General features: G+C 41.2%; 1 protein-coding gene across 23 annotated transcripts in view; it reads right to left on the bottom strand.

Annotated features, from left to right (window-relative positions):
- The window catches only part of ENAH (ENAH actin regulator), a 145,627-nt gene that overhangs the window by 27,529 nt on the left and 100,064 nt on the right, over window positions 1-18,034 (bottom strand). For 12 of the 23 annotated variants that reach the window (XM_038394810.2, XM_043511680.1, XM_043511681.1 and 9 more), the window contains 6 exons: window positions 7,198-7,508; window positions 5,127-5,933; window positions 2,923-3,221; window positions 2,510-2,634; window positions 1,963-2,017; window positions 1,577-1,622 (listed from right to left, as the gene is read on the bottom strand). In XM_038394810.2, coding sequence (XP_038250738.1) covers window positions 1,577-1,622; window positions 1,963-2,017; window positions 2,510-2,634; window positions 2,923-3,221; window positions 5,127-5,933; window positions 7,198-7,508 — 1,643 coding nt within the window. The remainder of the gene's footprint in view (window positions 1-1,576; window positions 1,623-1,962; window positions 2,018-2,509; window positions 2,635-2,922; window positions 3,222-5,126; window positions 5,934-7,197; window positions 7,509-18,034) is intronic. The other 11 variants (XM_038394813.2, XM_043511691.1, XM_043511693.1 and 8 more) reach the window with 3 other exon arrangements.

Raw genomic sequence — 18,034 nt, 5'->3', positions numbered from 1 at the left:
AGTCAAATCAGCATGGCCCACTAGATAAGGCATTAGCTGGATTTAGGAGTAAGTTTCTGTCCCTTGTTCTTCCACTGGCCTGCTGCATGATGTCATTTCACCTCTCTGTACCTCTTTTTCCCCTCACACCTTTTGTCTTGTCTATTTAGATTAAACTCTTTAGGGCAAGGACTGTTTTACTTTGTCTTTGTATAGTACATTGTGCAAGAGGGCCATAATATTGGCTGGGGCCTCTAAGTGTTACTCTAACAATCACCTCTTTAGATTCATTGTATTCACATTAATGTTGAAAGCTAGTTATGAAAGCTAATGTTGAAATATATATTCAAAGTTCTGTGCTCCACCTAGTGGAGTGTGTTTTCAGTTCTATTAGAAATTGTCTAAGAAGTTTCGGCTCACTACCTTGAGTCACCTACAGCAATCTAGAGACAAATACGGGTACATGATCATGGGCAATGAGATGCACTTCTGTCCAACAGTTCAGGATGACAGCGTAAGTCACTGGCAGGGTACAGCCAAGACTCAGCTATTAGTGATTAACTGCAACAAATAAAAGTCCAATACTCTGTCTAGAGTCCCATTGTAGTTGTTATATATCAGAGGAGGAGCCATGCTGCAGAGATATTAGAGGTATACACTTTATTAATATAAGATTTAGAGATATTAGTATACAAGTGTACTTTGTCAAGGTACAATAACTGCCAATAGTCCAGGTCTGACCATGGTAGTCTGTTTTTTTTCCCCATTGAACTCCTATCCCTGTCAGTGTTCTGTGATTGTTGTCAAGCAATTTGCTTGATAGCCTTCTTCTCTGTTCCCTGCCAGTTGCCTCTTAACTCCCACAGACACAACTCAGTGGGTCCCTGCACTAAGCCGGGAGTTCCGGGGCAAGTTCTTTTGGTGTATGTCACCTGCTCTTCCCAGGTGGTATGAGACGCTTGTACTACTACTGGATAGCAACAGAGACTTAACCATTCAATGGCAGCATACATGAGGTTTCGATTATGGGATGAAAACCAGATGGCAAATTTAGTATAGTCTACATTTATAACTTTGTCCCCACATATTACTATTATATCAACAACTGCCTATCCTGCAAACACATTGCCATTAACCTTTGTTAATTTTTTAAAACTCTGAATCCAGCTCAAGAGTTTGCAGCTGTACATTTCATGTGAAGTTTTACATTTAGCTGTGTATGGTAAATGTAAGACAACAAACCCATTTAAAAATTGCATGACTTTGTTCACCTCAACTTTGTTCAAAGACTGTGTACTCTCTATATTAAGGCTATCAGTGGATTTGTAGACAGTAAAATAAGAGAAAATAGTTAAGACTAACCATAAATGGGGATAATTTGAGCTTTAGACAAATTATTACCAAAGAATAAAAACAAGATTTATTTTTAAACTACTGATCATACTAAGATACTTAGGTTATTTCATTTTCATTATAAAACACTCAGGATTATGAATTCTGATACAACAACAAAACAGTTTTTAATAAAACTTCAGCACTAACACTTAAAGGGAATTTTGAAAAGTTGAAGTGCACTTCACAGATTTATACTACTTACCAGGTGTGCTTGTTGAAGGCTTAGAAGTTGAAGGCTCTGATTCTTCCTGATTAAAATGCACAGAAAAAGCTTTAGAATCCTGCAAATCTGGTCAGATTGATGTAAAGTTGTTTAATGGAATTGTTTAAATATTTATAGCTAAATCTTTTTTAGGTAGTTAATGAACTCTGTTCACATAAAATCTCACTAGAAAGTACAGAAGAAATTTGCAAGAACTAAATTGAACATTTAAGACAACCCCATTGTACTTGTACTCTGAAAAAAAATGGAGGTTATATTTTCCATTAAGGCAAGCTGTAAATGATCTGTAACTTGAACCACTAGAATAGCTTTCTTATGGCCTTATATTAAATAATTCAAAGCACGCAAAATAATAATCAATTTACAGTTTTATCCTCTTTCTGCTCTGGTTCTGTTGATCCCTTTTCAGCAATTCTTCTCCTAAAAGACAGAAATGTGAGTTAAGAATGAAGGTAGATGGCTAAAGTTATCCAAGTTATAGCTACAAAATGGAAAATATTTGTTTAGCATTGTTAAAGGCATACACAACTTGAAATCTAGATCAACTTAAAAACAGTAAAAAGCAGTTTCAAGTGAACGTTTTCCACTGAGTCTTCTAGACAACACTGGTGGTTTTGCAACCACATTTTCCTATTTAAAATGTTGGTTTTTGCTCCCACCCTGCTGAGCAAAAGACATATGCAGAGGAAACTAGCTACTTGACTATTCACGAGTGAAAATAAAATTGACTATACACAAAGTATTATGAAACGCACAAAGGAAAAATATTTATGTAATTTTTCAGTTGTAGTTTATAATAGTAGGTACATTCTATGACAGAGGTATGATTTTTAAGTTCACAGTATCCCTTTAAGATTACTGTGAAACCATCATACTATCTACAGCTCTATAAGAATAAAATTATCTGTTTACCTTCTGGCCAGCAGGGCGCTCATTTCTTCCATTAATCCACTGCCTCCCAAGGGAAGTGGTCCATTTCCACGAACACTGTCTGTTTTAGATGAAGCTCCTCCACTTGAACTAGAGGACTCTTCACTCTTTATGACAGTACACAAAATAATAATATATTTGAGAACTATTTAATAAATTCATGATTTTATATTCATGCAGAAAAACACTAATGTAACATACTACAAAAATCACCTGGGCATAAAATACAGCTTCAATGAATACATCTAACAACACTGCTTTAATTAGTCAAGTTGCTCTTTGAGTAGACCTATTCCTGCTATTCAAGTTATTAATATGTTAGTAGAAATTATTCCAAAATTACCCTCATAGAATTTAGAAGTGTAAGTCACAGACAAATCCAGATTTACATTTACCCGTGACACTTTCCTAAGTTTGGCTCCAGCGAGTGCAGCTGCTAGTCCAGTTAAAGGGCGACTGTCTTCAGACATAGATCCCATAGAAAATCCAGAGGTAGGGAGAGGAGGGGCAGGAGGTGGAGGAGGAACAGGAGGAGGAACTTGGCTAGGAAGAGGAGGCGGTAGCGGTGGCCCTGAGGGTGGAAGTGGAGGTGGTGGTGGTGGACCTGGGGGAGGTGGGATGGCTGCTGAAGATTGGGCTGGGCCAGGTGGTAGTGGAGGTGGGGGTGGAGGTGCAGGTGTTCCTTGGATGACACCTATTTAAAACGAAAAACAACATTAAGAATTAAGACGAGATGGATTTTATTTCCATTGAAATAAGGGCTTTTCTTCTTAGTACATACTACGAAAAAAACAGTCTTCCTAAATTAACTAGAAAAATACTTTGTCTTGTTTAAACACAGGAAAAATAATCCACCTTGGGGGAAAACAAGCTTTTAAAATACATTAATAGTCATTATATTGTACATAATGCTGTGAAAGAGAAGAGGTTAGCTAACAGAATCCTTAGACATGCAACACAATGACACTAGTCAGTCTTTTCACTATAACAAAAAAACCTGCTATTTAAACAGAAAAGTGAGTAGAATTTTTAAAGAAAACCAATAAGGAACAACACAAGCACTACAAATTATAAGAAAAAAAACACTCCTTCACCTGATAACTCAGAATGGGTCTAGGCTCAAATGCAAACCTAAAATGGAATGTTTCAGAGTAACAGCCATGTTAGTCTGTATTGGCAAAAAGAAAAGGAGGACTTGTGGCACCTTAGTAAATGTGTTGGTCTCTAAGGTGCCACAAGTCCTCCTTTTCTTTTTTCTAAAATGGAATGTTATTTTACTAGCAGGTGCTCCCACTCCACCCAAACATTTAAAAAAACCTTTTAAACATTATTGTTCAACTGAAAGTTCTGAAACTTGATTTCTAAACTTACATAAATACATCTTATCTGTAAATATTGCAGAACTCAACTCTAATTATTAAATACAAAATACATTAGTGAGTTAGAGAATTATTATTCTTGTAAGATAAAGTTTAGAGGGAGAGCAACTGTTTTTAATTTTGTGAAAAAATACGCATCCATATTCATATGACTCCTTTAATTCTGTAAATTCAGAATTACATACAGTATGTTTTGAGGAAGAGCATTCTTTAAGTATTACTACAAATGCAAAGAGTTTATTCCATGAGCACAAACAAGCAACGATATATGAAACTGTAACTTAGTTATAAAACGGTCTTAATAAATTATTGGAGTGGAAGATCATCATCCAACTTAATAAATTTAATAGCTTGACTTCACATAAAAGTTGCACCAGCTTAGCTAAAATTAGTATTTAGTTTAACTGGTGCAGACATATACATGGATACTCAAGTTGACATAAACAAGGATTAAAAAAGATTTAAAACCTGTTACTTGTTTACCTGATTTTAAACTAGGTTTATATCAAATTAAGAGCATGCACAAGCTTTTGCATCACTGTAACTAGAATTTAGAACTAATTTTAGCTAAAGTGGTGTGACTATGTGTAGATCTGGTCTAGCACATGAGCATGTGTATTCACAGATTCACACAGTCCAGATATATCTTGTAGTAATTACATACATATAGCTAAAACTTGAACTACCTCGTAAGTATCAGTAAATGGTTCGGATTACTTTTCACTAAGACCAATTCACACATTCAAAGCTCCATCATATGCTCCTTGGTTCACACTGCAATTAGGAATTTACTACTACTACCTAGTTTTAGGGAATTCTAAATAAACTAATGATGCAGAATTCATCAAATAATCACGACTCAAATGGTTCTTGAAAAATAAGACCCAACGATTCTAGATATGTATTTTATATCTTTCACAGAGCATATTATCCCAACTCTTCTTTTCAGAGCTTTATAATATCCCCTATCATCCCTTCAAAAACTGTATTTTGTTGCAGTATTAAGAGCTGTAGCTCACGAAAGCTTATGCTCAAATCTGTTAGTCTCTAAGGTGCCACAAGTACTCCTCTTCTTTTTGCGAATACAGACTAACACGGCTGCTACTCTGAAACATGTTCAAAAGTGTTTTATTAAGTCAAGACAATTAAAGGTTTTGATGCAAATTGGTTTTGGGTCCATTCCTGATTAGTTAATTAGTAGCAATAACAGAAAGCCTTACCCTGCTGGGTCGGAGGTTCAATCAGCTGAGAGGCTGCCTGCAAGACTGGCTCAGAAGCAGAGGAGTCTCCCAGCACAGAGTTTAGAGAGTTCTCAACAGAGGCAGGGGTAGCTGCAGAGGGAGAAGGGAGAACACTAGGCTTGGATGAGGGAGTTGAGGCATTAGGGGAGCTAGGAGAAGGCGAAGTTTGAGGTCCAGAGAGTGAGACAGGTGGAAAGGAAGGCAGTGGTGGTGGAGGAGGTGGCGGCGGCAGCAGCGGCGTTGGACCTGAGGTAGAAGGTGAAGGAACTGGGTAAGTTACAGACTCAGGAAGCCCATTGGGAGGAGTAGGAGACTGGGGCATTTGGGACACAGAACTAGAAGCAGAAATTGGCAGGACAGCTCTTGGACCAGTAGCTTTGCCCGGAGGGCTGCTGATCATTACTGGAGGAGATGGGGGAAGTGGTGCAAAACTGGGAGCAGACCAGACAATGGACTTTGTATTTGGGGGCAAAGAAGTTGGGGCATTCACAGGAGAAGGTGGCCGAGAATTTTTGTTCAGAGGACGAGGAACTGTAGCATAATGGGGAAGAACAGGGTGGAAGGCTGAGCCTAAAGATGTAGCAAAACGTGATGCCGAATGCCTTAGTGGCGGTGTAGGGGGAGTGGAAGTCGGTGGTGCAGAGGTCACTATAGCGTAATCCGGAGTGGAATCTGACCCTGGTGCTGATATTGCTTTTGCATATGATGGAGGAGGTGCTGAAGGAGGCTGGCAACTGGAGTATTCAGGAAGTGGTGTGCTAAACAGGGAGTTGTCGAAAGATGAAGCTGGACAGAAGATGGAAAGCAGCAGCAAAGGCAGGATAAAAAAGGAGAGAGAGAAAAAGGGAGCTAATGAAGCAACAAAATCAGCATTCAAACAAAATGTATAAATGTAGACTATAGTTAGTACCAGAGCATTAAGCACAAGTGAAAATACTGTTAGGAAAGTTTTTATATACTATAAAAATCTACTTTTGATTTCACCAACTATTTTTGTGCCAACATTTGAATTTACAAGCATATTCTGGAAATCTAAAGAAATATGGCATAAGTTCTCAAATTCCATTAGTGAAATGGATTAGGCAACAGGACTTATTAATTGGTCCTTCCATATCAGCTTTATTTTTGGTTGGTTGCAACTCAAGTGTAGTGATCTTAACATTCATTTTAATTTCACCAATAAAACTAACATACAGGCAGTAAGTAAACCTGATTCTTCCCCTCCCCAGAATAGGGAGATCACTCCACATGAGTAAAAATATTCAAAGCGTAACACAAAAAAACAATACTTTCTTCTCAAGCAATTTGTTTTACATTAGATGGTTTAGTTTCAACAGCAGTTGATTTCTCACATGCACTAAGTTAAGTAATTAATTAAGAAATGCTTGACTACATGTCTCATTACATCAGAAAACAAAGTTAGATCCTGGTTTATTTTTGGATCCTAGCTTGTTGCAGATAGTTTACTACAGATTATATCTACTGATACATCAAAAACTGATATCTTAATACAAACCTCATTCATTGATAAATAAGAAATAAGACTCTTGGTGAGATATCTGCCTTGCAATGTTACCAAGCTGACTTATGCATGTGCACACTTACAGAGTGTACAGATTCTCTTAAGCCAATGGTGTCATTATCAGAATAAATAAAAACGTATATGGTCTTGCTTAATTGATCAACGTAGACTAGAAAATACTTAGAAACTTTAATCTTCAAATGGTCATGTCTTCGGGTGCCAACAAATTCAAAAACCTTTTGTGCAATTAGAAAATACAGCAAACAATAAGCACCATTTACCCATTTTATTTCAGTTATTAGAAATTATGACAATTCTAGAGAAAAGGATGTTTTCCTGAGGTCAGGCATTCAGAATTATAGTTAAAAAAAGCAGCTAATCCTAGAAAAATCAAGAAATATGCGACTAAGAAACAGTTTTTTTGTCTTCACATAAATACTTACTGTCAACTCTGCCCTGTCCCACTCCATTGAACAAACACAAACAATCAAGTCAGTACTTGAATACATTCAGTTTTGAAATTCTTACCAGCATTTGAAATTCTTCTCTCTCTCTCCCACTCCAGTTGTTCCCTTTCTAATTGTTCCTGACGTTCTCTTTCTTGTCTTTCCCGTTCAAGTCTCTCTCGATCTTGCCTCTCCCTTTCTTGTCTCTCCCTTTCTACGCGTTCCTGCCGCTCCCTTTCTTGTCGCTCTCTCTCCAACTGCTCCTGTTCTAGTCGCTCTCTCTCAAGTCTTTCCCTTTCTAGTCTCTCTCTCTCCAGCCTCTCTCGTTCCATTCTCTCACGATCCAGCCTCTCCCGTTCAAGCTCCTTCTGCCGTTGTTGCTCTTGCAACTGTCTGCAATAGAGAAAACAAGGGAAAGGTTAAACTGAAGAAAAGATGCACTAGTACTATAAAGTAACAAAATATGTGCAAATCTGCTTTCTCATTGAAGTTTTTTGTGAGCTCATTTGCCTAAGGCTGATGTTGTAAAAGGTCTTGACTAAGATAAAAAGGTGGTTTTTAGAACATGTTGGCTAGCATGTGCTAAATCTGTAGTAATAACTGATGTTTTACATATGCTTAAGTACAACTTGTCTTGTCCACATTAGTTTTAGAATGAGAAAGAGCAGCAGCTAACACATTCTAACACACCTTTTTCCTGGTTAAGACAAGTCCTTAACGACTGCACTCTGTGTTCCATTTTACAATAATTAACTTTGTTTGCTGGCTAAATTTTTCCGAGCTCTTAGTTAAGTTCTGTGTCCATATTTGTTCAGATCCCTGAATGCTGGACAATGTTTTTATAAATCAAAAACAGATTAATGAAAATTTCCTATTATAGATTCATAGATACTAAGGTCAGAAGGGACCATTATGATCATCTAGTCTGACCTCCTGCACAACGCAGGCCACAGAATTTCACTTACCCACTCCCGTGAAAAACCTCTCACCTATGTCTGAGCTATTGAAGTCATCAAATCGTGGTTTAAAGACTTCAAGGAGCAGAGAATCCTCCAGTAAGTGACCCGTGCCCCATGCTACAGAGGAAGGCGAAAAACCTCCAGGGCCTCTTCCAATCTGCCCTGGAGGAAAATTCCTTCCTGACCCCAAATATGGCGATCAGCTAAACCCTGAGCATATGGGCAAGATTCAATCTAGTAAATCAAAAAAGCCTTGGATTTCAATCAAATATTTAAGAAAACATTACAATAGCACACTGAGACACACAAACAAGATGACTTATGATGGGACTAAAATTCCACACTATTAAGATTAGAAGGCAAGGATTGCTTAGAGGTACTCCAGACTGAAATTTGATGAAGATGAATCAGCCATGGTGCGGTGATACATTAAGGTACTTGCTTTGCTGTTCTTTATTTGGTCAGTCAGGACTGCTAATTGGAATTTGACCCTCGCAGCACTAGAACACTTTCTGAAATACCCTTTTTTGCTGTCATTTTAACCAACTATGCCGCAATGATAGCCTGGTACCTCACTGAAATAAGAGGTGTAGAAAAGTCTGACCCTGACATATGGGAGGAATTTCAAAACCGAAACTGGATTGTTAAAAGCTCCTTTCTGTGCAGTTGGTGCAGATAAAGCCCTAGAACATGAAAACAGAGCAATGAAACTCGGGGGGGGGGGGCGGATTTTGGTGGGCATAACAGCACCTTAGTGTTCTTTACAGGTTTTTCCTGACAACCTCAGAACTCCATCGAATTTCAAATGAAACATTAAGCATGTCTAGGATGACTTCTCCAGAAATAACCAAGCACCATCTAGGCTCATTAGGTGCTGTTAAATGTTAAGAAGGGGCTTACTCTAATTGGCAACCTATTTGCGTATGATGGACTGGAACTCATTAATATAATGACAGAAGCAGTCTTCAGTGACAAGCTAGCTAAAGATGTCAGTCAATAGATACTCTGGGTTATGACTTATATGACGCCTTCGAAAGCTACAGAATTATCCAAGGCTCTGTCAATCTATGGGCTCCAATCAAGAAGACTATACTAAAACTGTACTTGAATGAAAACAAGTCAGAGTGAAAATGGTAGGAACTATTACAGAGCTAGTCCCAGACAGGTCATTTTTTGCTCATCTCCTGGTCACGTCCAGACCAGAGTAATGTTGAACTATGAGAGACTTCGGGAGAGTACAAGTGCTTTGTGGCACCACAATTGATGTTTGAATGCAATGGAACAGTTCAAATGTGCCAGGCAAAAAACAATCCAATGTCCATCTTGCATGATCTTCCTACTCCAGCATCTACTGGCAACAAGACCAGTACCTTATGCTTGCATAAGCCTTTCAGCATAGCAATCATAGATGGTATGGCTGAGGTACAAACTCTTGACAAACCAGAAACTTAACTCCTGATCAGTTATGGCTGAACGCTTCATGATGAGGCTACAGAGAAAATACTGAATATATGACCAATTCCACCTTGTGTTTGATACACATGCAAAGGAATTGATTAAAAATATTGCCAAAGAGAAGAGACTCATGGTACAGTGGAGTCGCATCTTATGCGGGGGTTAGGTTCTAAAGTCAGTGTGTAAGCGAAAATTGCGTATAGTCAAATTACCCTTGAAAATCCCTTAAATAGCCCATAAAGTACAGTATACTGTACATAGTTTTATGTATACAACCCTGTACAGCAATATGTATAAATGTATAATGTATACTGTAATGTACAGTATATAATAAAGAGTACATATGCAAAATATAATTTTACAGTACTGTATTTTTAATTACAGGGGAGTCATTACAAGGGGTCATCAGGGCTTGATGTTGAACCATGAGACGGAGATGATGGAGAGCTTGGGTGATGGAGTGTGAGTCGTACACAAAGTGGTTGGCTCTGGTTCAGCTCGAGAAATTGATTGCATAGGCTCAGCTGCTGCTGGTTGTTTTTTCCTGAAAAATGATCGGCAACTGTCGCTGTTGTCTCAAGCTGCTCAAACATTTCTTGATACGGTCTCAAATCATCTGTAATACTAGGTTTCATTTTGAGGCTTCGTTCCATAGAGGGATCGTATTCAGAAATTAAATCATTGAAGTGTTTCGCTGCTTGGAACAATTCAGCAAATTTATGAAGATTCCAACTTGCTGACTCTTCCTGTTTGTTGTAGTCATCTTTGTCTTCTGTAGACGATTTCATCAGTTCCTCTAACTCTTCGTTAATCAATGTTTCTCTATGGCTCTCAATTAATTCTTCAATTTCTTCCTCAATGATGTCGATGAAGCCATCACCACCCACTTGCCTGACCACCTGAACAATGCGTTTCACTTCTTTATCAATGGTTGGGAAACCCTTAAAATCATTCACACATACTTTCCATAGGTTTCGCCAACACGCACTGACTGTTTCAGGCTTGATTGCATCCATTGCCTGTTTAATATAAGTGATGCAATCGACAATGTTGAAGGACTTCCAACACTCCAGCACATTAAAGCCTAGTCTACACGGGGGGGGGGGGGGGGGGGGAATCAATCTAAGGTGCGCAACTTCAGCTACGAGAATAGAGTAGCTGAAGTCGACGCATCTTAGATCAACTTAGAATCACTTACTTCGTGTCCTCGTGGCGCGGGATCGACGGCAGCCGCTCCCCCATTGACTCCGCTTCCGCCTCTCGCATGGTGGAGTTCGGGAATCGACTATCCGGCGGATAGCGTAGACATGGCCTAAGATTGGGATCAGCATCCATAGCACTATGTATCTGTGAGAACGAAAGCTTCGTATACGTAGCCTTGAAACAGCGCATCACACCTTGGTCAAGAGGTTGGAGGTGGTATGGGGGGGGAGAAAGACGACTTCAACGTTATTATGCGCAACCTGCAGGGTGGCCAGGAGCATTGTCTATGATCAGCAACCCTTTAAAGTCAACCTCTTTCTCTTCGAGGTACCGCTTGACCTCTGGAATGAAACACTTGTGGAACCAATCCAGAAATAATGCTGCCATCACCAAAGCCTTTTTATTTGATTACCAAAACATAAGGAGATTTTTGTTCTTGCCTTTTAGGGCACGGGGATTTGCAGCCCTATAGAGAAAGCCCGGCTTTATTAAATGCCTAGCCGCATTGCCACAAAACAACACAGTCACATGGTCTTTTGCTGCTTTGAAGCCAGGGGCTTGTCTTTCTGATTTCAAAGTCTAAGTGTGGTTGGGCTTCCCTCCCCCCCCCCCAGAAGAGCCCAGTCTCGTCAGCATTAAAAACTTGTTCCAGAAGATAGCCCTTTTCTTCTATGATTTTCTTTAATTGTTTGGGGTAGGCTTTTGCTGCCTCTTCATTGGCAGATGCAGCTTCACCAGTAGTCTGCACATTTTTGAGGTTAAAGCAGTTCCTAAAACTGTTAAGCCAACTTTGGCTGGCTTTGAATTCCTTCTCATCAGAAGGCTGTCCCTCTTCGGCGGGAGGTTTGAACAGCGCATAGAGGCTAAGAGCCTTTTCTTGCAATGTGTTGCCATTGATAGGCACATGTTTATGGTTCATGTCTTCCAGCCATAAGTTTAATGCCTTTTCAGTCTTCACTAAAGTCTTATCATGCACCTGGCTCATCACCTTAGCAGTTATTGGAGCACTTGATGCCATGGCTTGATGAATTTCTCTCTCTCAAATCTTGATGGCAAGGATGCTAGATTCGTTGGGGCCATATTTACATGCCACGCTAGAGACCAACATACCGTCTCTCAATAAGTCCAACACAGCCAGTTTTTCCTCCAGCGTTGGAACAAATCGCTGTTTCTTTGGTTTAGCACCAGATGAAGTAGTTGGCTTGCGTTTAGGGGCCATGTTACACGAAAAATATGTACAGTATCTTTAAACACTATAATCACACTCAGCGTGGCGAGTTGCTCACGCAATGAGAGGCATGAGGGAATTGAGACCGACTGAGGGAACAGTAGATTCATGTCTCCCATCTCATGCTCACTCCGGGGCATATGCTCATTGAGGGGAATGGTGGGCGGAATCACCCACACTATTTATAGGTATCTTGTTATTTTTATTTTTATTTTTATTTTTTTTTGCCAAGTGCGTATAGCTGAATTTGCGCAAATTAAATGCGCATATGATGCGACTCACCTGTATTGTACTTGTCCAAACCAAAATCCACAAATATCTCCATACTTGTCTGATACTTGCACAAAGGACAAGTTAGTCACATACTTTTCAGGAAAAATGCTTCAACATGCAAGGGATTATCTGAAGAATTCTGTCATTGCATGGAGTAATGAAACTGCTGCCTTGCACTGCTCAATGGAGTTTCTTCGTAGTACTCATGAGGAAGCGGACACTAAAATTATCTTGCATGCCAATGCCATCGGTGCCAGAGAGATGCTACTGAACTCTGGATTTATGCACAGACAGATGTTCCAGTGCTCTCTAAGAGACTCTACCCAAGATTTCCACAAGATTCCGTTTTTATGCCTGCAGCAGGGTAATAGACTCACCTTATCTCTCTGAGATGTGTTCCTATCACTCAGATCATCAAAAGCCACCGCACTGCCAGGTTTCCATACCTTTTCAAGATGTGATACTACTGGAAGATTGGATGGAAAGACCAAATGATCTTACTGGAAGCCATTTGATTCAGTCTTTGAAGACTCTGTCCCTCAATCTGAAGAGGCCCAGAATGGCTGAGACAGTCACTGATGAAGTCATAAATGCACTTGAGGAGTCCATATGCCAAGTTTACCATTTGAAGACCAACATTATAACACTTGCAGAGTTATACTGGAGGACGTTTTCCAGGAAGCTGACAAATGAAAAAAAATTGCCATTGGCAAAGCGTGCATTTATACCTGCTAGCGAGAGGGCAAATTATCAAGCAACGGAATAGGTCTGGGATGAGCAAGAACATCCAAAACTACCCTCTTCTATCAGTCTTGGAGGATGGACTGATCATACCAGTTGTGTGTGAAATATTACCTGCTCCAGAATCAATCCTTCAGCTAATCAAATGCTTGTGTGCACAACCACCCTGCAAATGATTGGCCAGTAGCCTGCCTTGTATGGAGATATGTGAGTGCAGCATGGATGAAGATCGGTGTGACAATGCGTCTAGTGGTGGTTCCCTAGCAGAGATAACACTGATAATGACTTTGATGAATAAATGTTTTCAGCCCTACACTTCAAGACTAATTTCCCCAGGATTATCCAAGGTGAGTGTCATTTTTATGTAAGCAATGGATCCTATGTTGAAGTATAATTTTTAAAAGTTGAGTTTTAAACATTTTCTCAAATATATATCTACACACTTGGTTTGTCATGTTTGGTATCACTGTTTGTGGGAGAAAGGGCTTTTGAATGATCCCTAGCTTAACCTATTTCTAACAACACTATTATCAAAATTTCCATCAATCGTAGGACGTGGAGCTGGGAGCCATGGGTGGTGGGGGGCAGTGAGTTCCCACTGCCACACTGCAGTGAGTGACACCACTGAAATTATGATTCTGTTGATTTTTATTAATCAAATGATACCTTCCTTACTTTTCTCTAACCAACTTGCCCATGGAATGAGAATTTACTATATTATGCTCCCAGACTATTTCACCGTTTTCTTTTCTGTGTCTAAGGGACCAGGCCTCAAGTCATACTCTAAAACATATTAGTTTCCCAAGGCCACACAAACTACTGTAACAATTGCTGTTGTTCCTACCTACTTTCTTTTCACTTGGGGGAAATTCTAATCTACATTTCCAGGGCAGAAAGACGTGTGCCGTATTTTTCCCCCCTCTGTAATAATTATTAAATCAGACCATTCATGTCACTATTAAATAACTACTTAATAATAATTTAGTTATTCTCTTAGGACATTCTACTCTGGTTGAAATATTACAGAAATGTTAAAACTGTGCCACAAATGCTATATTACAGCCAAAAGTTAATTACAGCATCACTAGGACACAATTATTCTAATTACATTTTAAAATGTGGGTTACTAGAAAACTAATATCTGATTGGCACTGAAAAGTCAAGATGGTGTACTGGTATCTTGGTGCATCACAAAGAGATACAAGTTAAACATGTAGATATGTTGACTCTTTCCTAGCTGCTAGAATGTGTTTGAGGTTTTCAGTTTAGCTTTTTGTTTTGACTAAAATTCACTGGAGTAAACACGAAGCCTTCCAGGGGTGGAATGGACCAAATTACTGTCTACTATAGATAAATGACTGGATCTAGATCCTTATTCCCTTTCTATAGTAGCATACACTAAATATCTGTATAGGTCACTTAAAGGAAGTAGTGGAAAGGGCAGTGGAGAGGCCAAAGAATAGAATGCAATACTGTTTGTGGTCCCTGAATACCACAATACATAGGAAATGTCTGTGCAAGGGGTGCATACATGATGATATAAAAATAAGTGTCCTGAAGGAAACAAACAAATCTTCTGGATCCAGAGAGGGAATTATTTCTGCTAGAATTAGTATTCTGAACCACTGAGAATGGACAGAGGTGTTCGCTGACATTAGGTCCAGAATGGGTCTCTACCACCCATTTTCCTTCAGGAACAGGAAGTACCAGGAACAGAACCATTTTCCAATGAAGTCTGGTGGGACAGGATTGATCTCCTCTAGTGTTAGGAGGGACTGCACCTCTTGCCTCAGAAGACCTTTGTGAGAAGTAGGGTGACCATATTTTCCTATGCCCAGTAAGGGACCCCAGGCAAAATTACTCTTATTCAAGCAAGTTCAACGGCAATCAAATCAGAACTATGCAGTACAAACATACAAATAAACTGACGGAGCCCATTCAAAAGAAATACTGCCTAGTTAGATTCTTATCTATTTTCCTTCTTATCTTTAGGGTTCACATGGGGAGAGGTGACACATGCACACTCCCATACAACTCTCTCACACTGGGGGTGTGGTGGGGAGTGGTGGTGTTGACTGACCGACCCTTCTCACCTTCCATGCCTGGCTGGGCCCCTGGGACGGACCCAGCTTTCCTGGTACCAGGCGCTGCATCTTCCCAAGGCAACATGTGGGGGGCATGCAGGGTCACATGCTCCCCCTTCCCCAGATTTCTGCCAGGGTTCACACCAGAATGTGGCCAGCAGCAGCCTTTCAGCAGTGTGCGGGAGGGAAGGGAGCTGCTTCCAGCCACAGGGAGTCTGGGGGGAAGGAATGACCTGGCCCATGTCTTTGCAGAGCTCATCTCTCCCACTCCCCCGCACACTCTCCTGTGGCTGGAAGCAGCTTGTCCCTTCCCGCCCACACGGTGTCGAAAAGCAGCTAAGACCTCCAGACTGCTGCTGGCCACCAACATAACCCAGTGGCCTCCTGTACCCCATCTATAGCAAAGGCAGGAAGGGGTTAAGCCCTAAGGATGCATTGTGCACCAGGGCCCAGAGAACCTGATTGCAGGGGCTTCAGCGAACCCAGCCAGAGAGGTGGCTCAGCAGAGGAGGGTGCCTAAGAGACAGAGCAGCTCCACGTTCCCTGGGGGCAGGACTCAGGGTAGGGAGGCAGGAGGGGGCAGGCAAAGAGGGTGCTAAGTCCCTGCCTGGGGGCTTGCTGTGGAGGCTGCAGGGTCAGAGCGTAAACAGGCTGGAAATTGCTTCCCCTCCACCACTCCAGAGTTTAGCTGAGGGGCGGAGAGGCTTCCCCGTGCCAACACTGTGCAGGGCTTTGGCATATGGAGGGCTCCTCCTGGTCAGCGCCTTGGGCCAGAATTTCTTGGGCTTTCCCGGAGGGCTGGTCCAGCCAGAGGCAGTGGGGGAAGGAAGGAACCTGCAAGCCAGGATGCTGGTGAGCTGAGTGCTCAAACCGGGGACTGGTTCTCTGCACAGTGCTGGGATCAGGACACACCCCGCCGGAGGGAGGGATATGGAGCAGCAGCAGGGCTGGGGGCAGAGGGTGTGTGGGTGAAGGGGCAAAGCAGGAAGAGGACAGCAAGAGGGGGACCACGTAAAGGACAGATGGGTAGGTAGTAGAGGTGACACATAACTGGCCCCCCCGGCACCTGCCCACACTCACCAGCCACCGCAGCTCGCAGCCAGTGCCGGCTGGAAATGGGACAAGAGGTGGTGTCTGGTCCTCCTGGCCAACAGCCAGCACGCAGCGGGGGCTGTGCTGACTGATCAGCAGGTGGAGCGGCTGGTCCCCATGTGCTACAGCTTTGCCCTGCCACCAGCCTTGCACACACACCGCCCCCCACTGCTGGTGGGCAAGCAGCTGGAGAGCAGGGATTTGGCCAGCAGCACGACCTGACAGTACTGATTGCGGGGGAGACAGAAAATACAGGACAATTTGCTCATTTTAAAGAAAAAGTAGGGACACTTGCAGGAGGGCTTAAACACGGGACTGTCCATTTAAAAACAGGATGTCTGGTCATCCTAGAAATATGGAAAAGAGCATCCTGAAGATCCAGGACCAAGAGCCAGTCTCCCTGTTCCAAAGTTGAAATAATTGCTGCTAGAGTGACCATCCTGCATTTTTGACAATTGACGAACTTGAGTGCTCCAAGGTCCAGTATGGGTCTCCAATCCCCTTTTTCTTGGGTATTAGGAAGTAAGGAGAGTAAAAGCCTTTTCCTTGTACTTGCTGAGGTATGGGTTCTAAGAGTCCTACATGGAGGAAGTGATGCATCTCTTGTCGCAATAAACGCTTGTGAAAAGAGTCCCTGAAGAGGGACGGGGAAGGGTGTTGTGGGGAGGAAGGGAGGTGAAATGAATGATACCCATTACGGATTATTTCTGTCACCCACTTGTTTTAAAACCTTCTGCAGACAACAAAACAGCTTCAAGCACTGCTCTCTAACACTTTGGGCCCAAGAACTGAAGCTTGCACAGACAGAAAAATGCCTCAAGGAATGATCTCACTGAAGTAAATAAAGCATTTAGTGGGCAGGTCTACTGCAGACATTTGAATTAAACAATGCACAACACTTGAAGCCTGATATCTGTCAGTCTTAACAATAGCTCACACGATACAGAGTCAGGTGTTCTGTTCTAGATCTCCATCATTGGGGATTTTTAAGACCAGGTTGCACAAACACCTGTCATGGATGGTCTAGATAATACTTAGTCCTGAGTGCAAGGGACTGGACTAGATGAGCTCTTGTGCGCCCTTCCAGTTCTATGATTCTATGAACAAGAAGTACCTGGGATAAACCAGTCAGGAAGTCGAAACAGTGCAAGGTTCCTTTTGGGAATAGACAAAGGTCTAACAGTAAAAATAATAATAATAATCACAAACAAAACTATAATAGTATGAAGAGAATCAGGGACACAGAGATGGCCCCAATGCCTATTGGCTTATATGGAAACGAAGGACATCCAAGACTCAGAGAAAAAATAAAGGGGGACGCTCAGATTTGCACTCCTTACACCACCCCAATGGTTATTGCTTTTCCAGATTATTCCTTGCATGCACCATTGCAGATCCCTAAAAAAATTATATTATATTCCCAGAGGAAAACATAAATTAAGATGAAGGTTGAGTAACTTAAGGATGAAATGCATTGCCGGCTGTTGCAATAATTCCCCCAATCAAGCATTATAAACTCAGGAAATTCAGAGTTTAAGGTTACACTTAGAATAAATCCAAACATGTTAATAGAGAAAATGCTATTAAGACACTCAACCTTAACTCCTCCTTAAGTTGTTTATCAGACAAATTTAAAAATGATTTAAAATTTCGTACAGCAATATCAGACAAAAATCCCAGAGAGAATGCTACCATGTCATATTTGAAGATATGTAGTATCAACCTTAAATTAAAAAACACACCACACAGATTCTGCAATACACCAAAGCAGCAGAAATCAGCCAAAGAGTACTGATGAATCTGGCCCTTAATTTTTAATTGGTTTATCCATTTAAAGGACTATGTTGCACAGACAGGGAAGAGAGCTGGGTCCCAGAGTGTCTG

This window comes from Dermochelys coriacea, chromosome 3 (assembly GCF_009764565.3).
Source record: "Dermochelys coriacea isolate rDerCor1 chromosome 3, rDerCor1.pri.v4, whole genome shotgun sequence".
NCBI classification, from domain to species: domain Eukaryota; kingdom Metazoa; phylum Chordata; order Testudines; family Dermochelyidae; genus Dermochelys; species Dermochelys coriacea.
Note: the sequence above shows the minus strand (reverse complement) of the source record. Positions and strands in the feature narration are given on the sequence as shown.